The sequence below is a fragment of the Oryctolagus cuniculus genome, chromosome 5, assembly GCF_964237555.1.
Source record: "Oryctolagus cuniculus chromosome 5, mOryCun1.1, whole genome shotgun sequence".
Classification (NCBI taxonomy): Eukaryota; Metazoa; Chordata; class Mammalia; order Lagomorpha; family Leporidae; genus Oryctolagus; species Oryctolagus cuniculus.
The window spans coordinates 42341898-42352676 of record NC_091436.1 but is presented as its reverse complement, the minus strand read 5'-3'; the positions used below and the strand labels follow the sequence as shown (position 1 = coordinate 42352676).

Sequence of the window (10779 nt, the reverse complement as noted above, 5' to 3'; positions counted from 1 at the left end):
CATTTGTAGAAAAGGTAGATGATGGTTTAAATTGGTTGTACACAGCTTAAATGGTCATCTGCTCAGAAAAGTGATTTCCTCATAGGGAAAATTTGAACAGAATCTACAGGCATATATATGGAAGAAATATGTGTGGAAATATACCTAAAGCTTGTGACATGTACATTTCTTGAATACTTGATAGCATAAATACTTTATATCTTCCTTATAAGTCCAACACTGGATTACATGGCACATTATACTACTTAAAAATATCATTAGTAAACATGAATTCACATAACAAAATGCTGTAGTGCAGACCACTTTTGGGAGGCAGCTTTTATTTCTGTGGCAAAGTAAGAAGTATTATGTTAACATGGTTATCTATAATTTGTCTCTGAAAACAAAGTAACATGAGTTTGTTCTACCATATTTTCTTTTTTTTATTATTATTTTTTTTGACAGGCAGAGTTAGACAAAGAGAGAGAGAATGGTCTTCCTTTTTCTGTTGGTTTACCCCCCAAGTGGCCACTACGGCCGGCACGCTGCAGCTGGCGCACTGCAGCCGGCACACCGCGCCGATCCGAAGCCAGGAGCCAGGTGCTTCTCCTGGTTTCCCATGCGGGTGCAGGGCCCAAGGACTTGGGCCATCCTCCACTGCACTCCTGGGCCACAGCAGAGAGCTGGACTGGAAGAGGAGCAACCAGGACAGAACTGGCGCCCCAACCGGGACTAGAACCCGGGATGCCGGTGCCACAGGTGGAGGATTAGCCTAGTAATAAGCCACGGTGCTGGTTGTTCTACCATATTTTCAAAACAAAAGAGTAGGATGTTGATAAAACCTATTCATTTTTACTATAATTCTCTAATATGACAAATATTATAGTAACAAAAACAGCAAAGGAGAATTGTCTCTGTTTTGAAATTTTAACTCATGATAGAATTCAGACTTAATTCTTTAACATATATTTTTAAAGATGTATATTACCAACATGATCATAAAAATTTATTTTTATTTAAAAAAGAAAAATTACCTATTTAAAAATTCAAATTGAAATGTGATATATAATGTGAATGTATATTATAGGATGCTTCATGAATCTGAGTAGTCTCAACATTAAATCTGTTAAGAACAGTAGTATACTAATTTAGGATTCTAGGAACACAAATGATTGGCCATTATGAATAGAAAAGTAATCATTGAAAAGATCAAGTAAGTAAGGCTCCAGATTCACAGGGTGTAGCGGGTCATACCATTTTTCAAAATGAAGGGTCATTTCCTATGACTTACTTCAGCTGCATAGGGAAAGAAATGACAGCTTTTCTTTCTTATTATATCTAATCCCTTCCCAGTTTGGTTCTCTAACTACAAAGTTCATTCAGTTATTTTTGTAAATTATTTCCAGGTAAGATCACAAAAATTTTATGATAATCCTAGGAACAGATTTTGTGTAGAATTAATTCCTTTTAAAAACTAATCTTTGGTTTTAAGCTAAGAACTACTCCAGCAATAATTTTTAAGCGCATAAGTGGTATATCTTTTAGCCAATGTCCCAGATTATGTGTTAAATACCCAAATGAATATCTGGTGAGAACTAGGCCCATGAATATAAGTATTCAAAATATTACTAAAAACTAGTAGTAGCTTTCAAAGCAATTCAGATATTCATATTCACGAACATTTAATGTTAAAACAATCACTGGAGTACATTTATATTTTTAAAAACTACTTATTAAATTTTCCTTTTCTAGCAATAGCCTCTAAATTTGCAGTTCCACCCCACACTGTTCCTAAAAGATCTCTTTCATTCTGTAATGCCTCCTCTAAACAAAGCTCTTTGCCTGAACAAACAGATTTTTTTAAAGCTCTAATTACTTCTGGCGGCCCATTGATAAATTGCTTTAGCCACCCTTGTGCCTCTTCTAGAGATTTAATTTCATCAGAAGACTGCAAGACCTCTTCGATCATTCCTATATTTAAAGCTTTTTCTGAATCCAGTTTGAGGGCCCCACTCAACACTTTGAGAGCTTGTCTACTGCCAATTATTTGAACGAGCCGAGTAGCACCACCCCAGCTTGGTATTATGCCCATCTCCTTGTGGACAAATCTGATCTCACTCTCTGGAGTCATTAACCTGCAAAAGAAGAAAGAAAAACATCAAGTACACATATATGCTATAAGCATAGTACTTCCCATTCATGATCTGATGAGAAATCCCCAAAGAACTTTACAAGTATATCTGTTAAAAACTCAAGTGTTTGTGGCCAGCATTGTGGCACAATGGGTTCAACTCCAGGCTGCTCCACTTCTGATGCAGCTTTCTACTCATGCGCCTGGGAAAGCAGGGGAAGATGGCCTGAATACGTAGACTCCTGCCACTCATGTTGCTGACCAGAATGAAGCTCCTGGCTCCAGCCTGGTCTAGCACCAGCCAGTGTGGCCATTTGAGGAGTGAACCAGTCGATAGATTTCTGTCTCCCTTTAACTCTGCATTTCAAATAAATGAATAAATCTTTTAAAAAAAAGAAAGTAGCTGTTTCATCAAGAATTTAACTTCCCTTTAAAAACATAATTATGTTCTTTGTGTCTTCTTAACTTTGCAAATAAGATTCCAGTTTATGTTTCTGAAAGTCTATTTTATCATTCAGAGTAAGTGGTGGCCTAATGAGGAACTTGGCATCAGATCAAAGTATAGGAGTGGGAAATGTTAGGTGCATACCATAAAAAAAATGAAACGACTATGTTGCTTCACAGGGAGCAAATACAAGTATTTACTAAGCAATACCAGGACTACATAGTGATCTAGATACTGAGGCTAGGGATGACCAAAATAAAACCTGTGTGTTCAGGTGCTTCCATTCCAGTCTGAAGAGAAATTAAGCAAATGGCAATGGCAGTAGGTGCTATAAAGAAACAAAGTTGGGCAAGGAACTAATGAATGCAGCTATGTGTGTTGGGGGATGTGCTTTTTTAGATGGAGAAGGCCTCTCAATATTTGAGCAACTACCTGACAGAGTAGGCACGGCAAAAAGCTGGGGAGAAAGTGTTCCAGGAAGAAGGACCTGCAAGTTCAAAGGTCATGACATAGAACTGCTTAGTATGTCTCGGGACCAGGTCAATGTGACCAGAACAGAGGAAGCAGAGAGCCATGGGGGATGAAGTCAGAGAGTACACTGAGAGGCCTTGGTAAGTTTAGATTTTATTTTTCAAGTATAAAGTTACTTAGAGGAGGTCAACTGAGAGATTTGTATCTGTTATTTTATAAAGGTTGCTCAGGTTGTTGTATGAGGACTTCTTTTTTTAAAGTTTTTTTTGGGGGGCCACACAGTGCCATCACTCCCATTGGGTTGGAATTGTTGCAAGCTGGTGACTCCTCAATTATGGGATGTTGGCAGCTTCCTTGCCCCCTTGGTCCCACTGAGCAATGCGATAGTGAGGACTGTGACTGAAAGCAACTGATTGAAGCCAACATTGCAGAGTGAAAAGCATTCACCCCAACAATGAGACAGAGTGAGCAGAGTTAGATTTGTTGAACATGCTGCAATGGGGTAGCAGGCAGGCAGCGTAGCCAGAGGCTGACTGCTGTCAGGTTTTTTTGTTGTTTTTTGTTTGAAAGCACAGAGCGTGCACATGAGAGAGAAATCTTGCACTTCCATCTGCTGGTTTGCTCCCCAAATGTCTACAACAGTCAGGGCTAAGCCAGGCGGAAGCTGGGAGCCAGAGACTATATCACAAGACTCTAATGTGGATAGCAGGGGCCCAAGTATTTGATCCGTTACCTACTGCATCCCCAGGGGACACATGAACAGGAAGCTGGATCAGAATCAAAAGTGAGAATCATTATCAGGCTTTCTGACATGGGATGCAGGCATCGCAAGCAGTGGCTTAATCCAGTACACCACCAAGCCTGCCTCTGAAAACTTTTTATTCAGCATTGGATAACATTTTTATTCACTGTTTAAGAAATTTTGTTAGATTCTCAGAACAACCATTTGAGGTAAATTAGTATTCTCATTTTATAGATGAGAAATAGAACCAACAGGTATTCAACAGTTCACATAAGGGCATATTGCTATGGCACAGCCTTCACGTAAGGGCATATTGCTATGGCACAGCCAGGAATTTTTTTTTCAAAGATTTATTTATTTATTTGAAAGAGTTAGAGGGAGAGAGGTAAGGAGATAGAGTGCTTCCATCTGCTGGTTCACTACCCTGTTAGCTACTACAATGGCAGGAGATACTTCCTGGTCTCTCATGTGAGTTGCAAGGGTCTAAATGGTTGGGGCAACTTCCACTGCTTTTCCCAGCCATTAGCAGGAAGCTAGATCAGAAGTGGAGCAGCCTGGACACAAACTGTTGCCTATATGGGATGCTGGTGTGGCAGGTGGTGGCTTTACCTGCTTTGCCAAAATGCCAGCCCCTACAGCTAGGATTTAAACCCAGGCAGTTTGGTTCCAGTGGTGTGAGCTCCTTCTTAACCTCATGGCATACACAGTCATTTGACTAGACAAAGGTGGAAGCAAGGATACCAGTAAGAAATTTGATAGTGGCTTGGATTAGATTGGTAAGTATCAATTTCCTTTAGCAGAGGTTCATTTTATCCAAATTGTGGATAATGCAAAGAAACTGGTAGGCACAGTAAAAGGTTACACACTTATTGGTTAAATATTTGTAAACTACCAACAGACTGTTTAGGAATGTTGCCTGTGAATTGTATTTTGACTGCATGCCTCAACAAGACATTTTCACTATGTTAAAACTGAATTTGGATGGAATGTCATGTCAGAATCCTAAAACTAAAAATCTTGGTTTTCAAACTACTCATAACAAAAAATACCTTAAATTAGTTTAGCTTTCCAAAGTATAAATGTTCAACTGCAGGTGATTTGCTTTTGTTATTACCACCAAGAACAGACTCAAGTGTTTGCCCATGTAGTCAGGAGAAATATTCCAATAGAAAATTCCTACATAAGCCTATTATCCACTGGGAAAATCTCCCTCATAGCTGTGAATTTCTACAAAGGAAAATGCACTACAATTATGAACAATTGCTTCCAGAGGCAAACAGCTACAAAAATAGAAGCTTTCAATGAATAATTTTTAAATGGGTAGGAAGAAAGAATAAGTCTCAGATAAGAATCAGTCTAGCCCAAAATTGTCAGAGTACTGCCTTGTTACGATGAAAACAATGTCAAAAGTTAATAGCATTTACAGGTAGGATGTGTAATAATTTCGGAGATAGGAAATTTTTTAATGCTAAATTCAATCCTGTGAAGTTTTCAAAGGAATCAGTTACATCTGTCATTGTTCCAGATTAAATCCTCGGAATTGATACTGATGTTGAGATCAAATTTTGGCATCTATTTTTTTAAAACCAAATTCTTTTTAAGATTTATTTATCTGAATAGCAAATGAACAGGCAGGGGGAGGGGTGAGGACAAAAGGAAACAGCCAGGGAGGGAGAGGAAGAGGGAAGCTGGGCCAGCCCAAACCAGGAGCCAGGAACTCCATCGGGGTCTCCCCATATGGGTTGCAGGAACCCAAGTCCATCATTCTCTGCTTCCCAGGCTCATTAGCAGAAAGCTGGATCCAAAGTAGAGGAACCTAGACCTGAATGAGTATTGCTTAATCTTTAGCATTACAAAACGTGCCACTAACTTCTACTTTTTTACAAATAATATACGTAGGTTGTGCTTTGTGCACTGATAGACATTTAAAATACATTAAATAAATGTGATAAAGCAATCTACTGATGGGGTGGGCACCGTGGTGCAGATTAGGCCAGCACTTGGAATGCCGACATTGCATATCAGAGTACCTACATGATTCTGATCCAGCTTCCTGCAAATGAGTATGGAAAGGCAACAAATGATGGCCCAAGTACTTAGGTTCTTGCCACTGACTGAGAAGACCCAGATGGGGGTCTTGGCTCCTGGCTTCGGCTTGGTCTAGCCCCAGTTGTTGTAGCTATTTGGGAAGTGAACCAATGCATAGATCTCTGTCTCTCTTACCCACTCTCCCCTCTCTCTGCTTTTCAAATAAATAACATCTTTAAAAAAAAAAAAAGATGACAAAAGAACACATAATTTAGTCTAACAGTAAGAGAAGTAGACAGCATTCTTAGGATAACTTTTCACAAGATTCCTTATTAAGCTAGTAAAGTTTAATACAATTTTTAAATGCTGAAACTTATAATGTAAGATGTAGTCTAGGGCTGGCACTGTGGTTCACTTGGTTAATCCTCCACCTGTGGCGCCAGCATCCCATATGGGCGCCAGGTTCTAGTCCTGGCTGCTCCTCTTCCAGTCCAGCTCTCTGCTGTGGCCCTGGAAGGCAGCAGAGGATGGCCCAAGTGCTTGGGTGCCTGCACCCACCTGGAAGACCAGGAAGAAGCACCTGGCTCCTGGCTTCGGACTGGCGCAGCGCCACCCGTAGCGGCCATTTGGGGAGTGAACCAATGGAAGGAAGACCTTTCTCTCTGTCTCTCTCACTGTCTATAACTCTACCTGTCAAAATTAAATAAATAAATAAATAAATAAAAAAAGATGCAGTCTAATCAACAACCTATATCTAAAAATTGAAACTACTTCCTGACAGGTCTTACAGGATTATTCATCAATTCTGAGTATAGATTCTGTTACATAGTATTACTCATAATGTAATTTAATGCAAGGGAATTCTATTCATTCATATAGAGTACTGGAGGACCTGGCTTACATAATTTTGAAGACTTAGGACAGACTCAATTTCTGAAACCAAATAAAACTTCCTTGTTTCAACGAGTAAAAGGATTTGTACCTTCTGATTCTATTAGTACATTGATTATAGATGGTGTTCAAAATTTCCTGACATCACGGAGGAGAGGAGATGAAATTAACCAAATGTGGCTATGCTTCTTGTTACAGTCCAAATAGAACAATGTAATAGGCTAACTTACTCATAAATAGGGAAAGAGTATTCCCTTTGACAGGTTATGTAATGACGCATGTTAATGATTCCTGGAAGGATTGTTCATTGTTGGTGATAGCTGAAGAAGTGTGCTCCTGCTTTCTGAAGGAATTAACCTTGTTTCAGGTCTCTGAACAAATGTACACAGGGTGTTCAAAAAGTTCATGGAACATACATATAATGAAAAAACCACTATTCATGAATTTCAAATGGTTTACACAAAAAATAAATCCATACTAACTTGTTATGACATGTCTAAGGAGGATCTACTTTGAAGCCCTAAGATGAGTAAGACATAAATTGAAAACAGCCCTATCAGTCCCTAACATGAATTCTGCTAAAATTGAAGAAATATCAAATTTATAGTGAAACTTTGAAATCAGCAGTTAACAAATGGATAACTTATTTTAAGAAGGGACACAACAGCACTGACACCCACAACAACACATCATACACATCTACTTGTGAGGAAAAAATAATCTTGTTCATGTCCTGAGTGAGACTTGACAATTAACAGCAGTAACATTAGCCAATACTACAGATATCCCAATTGGTCCAGCTTACAATTCTGACTGAAAAATTCAAGTTTTGCAAAGTTTTACGTTCAGTGAGTACCAAAACTCTGTGCCCAGAACTCCTTATATATTCTGGAAATTAAACCTTTATCAAATGCATCGTTAGCAAATATTTTCTCCCATTCTGTTGGTTCCCTCTTCACTTGGTTGAGTGTTTACTTTACTATGCATAAGCTGATGTAATCCCATCTATTTTTGCTTTTATTGCCTGTGCTTCTGGGGTCTTACCCAAGAAGTCTTTGCCCGTACCAACGTAATGCAGTACTTTTCCAATGTTTTTCTCTAGTAATTTGATGGTTTCAGACCTCAGTAAGTTTAGAACCTTGATCCATTCAGTGTGAGTTGATTTTTGTATATGGTGTAGGTTAAGGGTCTTGTTTCATAGTTCTGTATGCAGAGTTCTAATTTTCCCAACACCATTTATTGAGAGGGCTGTTCTTTCTCCAGAAAGTGATTTTAGCTCGTTTTCTAAAGGTTTGATTTGTTCTTTTTCTAGGTTCTTGAGATGCATTTTTACATCATTTATAGGATATCTTTTCACTTTCTTTTTTTTTTTTTTCTTGAACAGGCAGAGTGGACAGTGAGAGAGAGACAGAGAGAAAGGTCTTTCTTTTGCTGTTGGTTCACCCTCCAATGGCCGCTGCGGCCGGCACGCTGTGACCAGCAAACCACACTGATCTGAAGCCAGGAGCCAGGTGCTTCTCCTGGTCTCCCTTGCAGGTGCAGGGCCCAAGGACCTAGGTCATCCTCCACTGCACTCCCGGGCCACAGCAAAGAGCTGGACTGGAAGAGGAGCAACCGGGACAGAATCTGGCACCCCAACTGGGACTAGAACCCGGTGTGCCAGCACCACAGGTGGAAGATTAACCTATTGAGCTGCAGCGCCGGCCACCTTTTCACATTTTTGATGTAGGCACTAGTTGCTATAACCTCTCCTGTTAACAGTGCTCTTGCTGTGTCCCTTAAGTTTTGATATGTTGTATTGTCATCTTCATTGGTTTCCAGGAATTTTTTGATTTCCCTTTTAATTTCTTTTATGACCTACTGTTCAATCAGGAGCATATTGTTCAGTCTCCATGTGTTTGCATATTTTCTAATTTCTTATGTTAATTTCCAGCTTGATTCCACTATGGTCAGAAAACTTTATTTTAATTTGTTGAGACTTGTTTTGTGGTCTAGCATATGGTCAATCCTAAAGAATGTTCCACTTGCTGATGAAAAGAATGCGTATCCTGCAGCTGTGGGATGAAATGTTCTGTAGATATTAATTAGATCCACTGGGGCCAGAGCTGTGGCACAGTGGATTAAAGCCCTCGCCTGAAGCACTGGCATCCCATGTGGGCGTCAGTTCTTGTCCCAGCTGCTCTTCTTCCGATCCAGCTCTCTGCTATGGCCTGGGATGGCAATGGAAGATGGTCCAAGTTCTTGGGCCCCTGCAACCACGTGGGAGACACAGAAGAAGCTCCTGGCTCCTGGCTTTGGATCGGCACGGCTCCGGCCAATTGGCTGATTGGGGAGTGAACCATTGGATGGAAGACCTCTCTGTCTCCACCTCTCTCTCTAACTCTGTCTTTCAAATAAATAAATAAATAAATAAATCTTTAAAAAAAGATTAATTAGATCCATTTGGTCAGTATTGCAGATCAGATTAGCTCTGTTGTTTTTTTATATTGATATTTTTTCTGCTCTGTCCATTGATGAAAGTGGGGTTGTTGAAGTCCCTGTTATCTTTATATTGGAACATATATCACCCTTTAGATCCATTAACATTTGTTTTAAGTATCTAGGTGCTCTAGTATTGGGTGTATATACATTTACAATAATTAAATCTTCCTGTTGAACTGACCCCTTAATCATTAAATAATGGCCTTGTCTCTTTTAGCAGTTTGTGTCTTAATGTCTATTCTATCTGATATGAGGATAGCTATTCCTGCTCTTTATTTCCACTTGCAGGAATAACCTTTTCCATCCTTTCACTTTCAGTCTGTATGTATCTTTGTTGGTGAGGTATGACCTACAGGCAGCAAATGAGTCTTGTTTTTTAATCCATTCATCCAATCTGTATCTTTTCATTAGGGAATTTAGTCCATTTACATTCAAAGTTATTATTGATAAATAATGACGTGGTCCTACATTTTTCTGTAAATATTCCTACTGCTTCTTTTCATCTCCTTTGTACTTTTATTAGGAGGTTTTCTTCCTTCACAGTTTTCACAATGCTGATTATCTTTCTCTATTTCTGTGTGTAGTAAACCCTTAAGTATCATTTGTAAGGCTGTCTGGGTGGTGACCAATTATTTTATTTTTTATTTGTCTTGGAACATCTTTATTTCACCTTCATTTATAAATCATAGCTTCAGATTCTGGGTTGACAGTGTTTTTTGTTGTTTTTTTTTTTTCCCCTGTTAGGACTTTAGTATCACTCCATCTTCTCCTACCCTATAAAGTTTCTAATGAGATATCTACTGTCAGTCTAACTGAAGATCCTTTACAAGTAATCTGGCATTTCTCTCTTGACACTTTAGGATCTTTTATGTTTTACTTTGAAAGTTTGACTATAATGTATCTTCATGAACATTTTTTCTAATCATGTCTATTTGGGGTTCTACATTTTTCCTATACTTGGATGTCCATATCTTTCTCCAAATTAGGGAAATTTTCTGCTATTATTTCACTGAATATATTTTCTAAGTCATTCTGTTCTCCATTCCTTTAGGAATTCCTAAGAGAATGTATATTTGGTTATTTGATGGTATCTTATAATTGCCAAATACTGTTTTCAGTTTTAAAAATTTTTTTGTCTGAAATATTTCAAAAGGTTTGTCTTCTAGCTCAGATATTCTTTCTTCTGCCTCTCCCAGTCTGTCTATTAAGGTTTTCCATCGTATTTTATATTTGACATAATGAATTCATTTCTAATATTGTAGTTAATTTTTCTTTAATATCTCTATCTGCCTGCATAATTTCTCAGCCATGTCATTTATAGATTTCCTTAATTCATGTCATTGTTTCACTGTGTTTTTAAAGTAATCTTACAAGCATTCTTTTGAATTCCTTTTCAAAATTTCATAAATCTGGTCACCTTCATTACCTAACATTGAAGTACTCTGTTCCTTTGGGTGAGTTGTTGTCTTCCTTGTTCATGTCTCTTGTTTTTCCACATTTATTTGTACACATCTGGGATTGATCACATTTCTAACTTCAATTCCTCACATCAACTGTATCACTAATGTGGAAACATAAGGCTTGAATACTCAAGTAGATCCTGAGCATCTG

The 10779-nt window shown here is 38.5% G+C and overlaps 1 protein-coding gene across 3 annotated transcripts in view; it reads right to left on the bottom strand.

The window, feature by feature from the left end:
* Positions 1-303: 303 nt before the first annotated feature.
* ECHDC1 (ethylmalonyl-CoA decarboxylase 1) overlaps positions 304-10779 on the bottom strand; it is a 37881-nt gene continuing 27405 nt past the window's right edge. For all 3 annotated transcript variants that reach the window (XM_008263477.4, XM_008263478.4, XM_002714807.5), the window contains exon 6: positions 304-2114. In XM_008263477.4, the coding sequence (XP_008261699.1) occupies positions 1706-2114 (409 nt within the window). In that variant the 3' untranslated portion in view covers positions 304-1705. The remainder of the gene's footprint in view (positions 2115-10779) is intronic.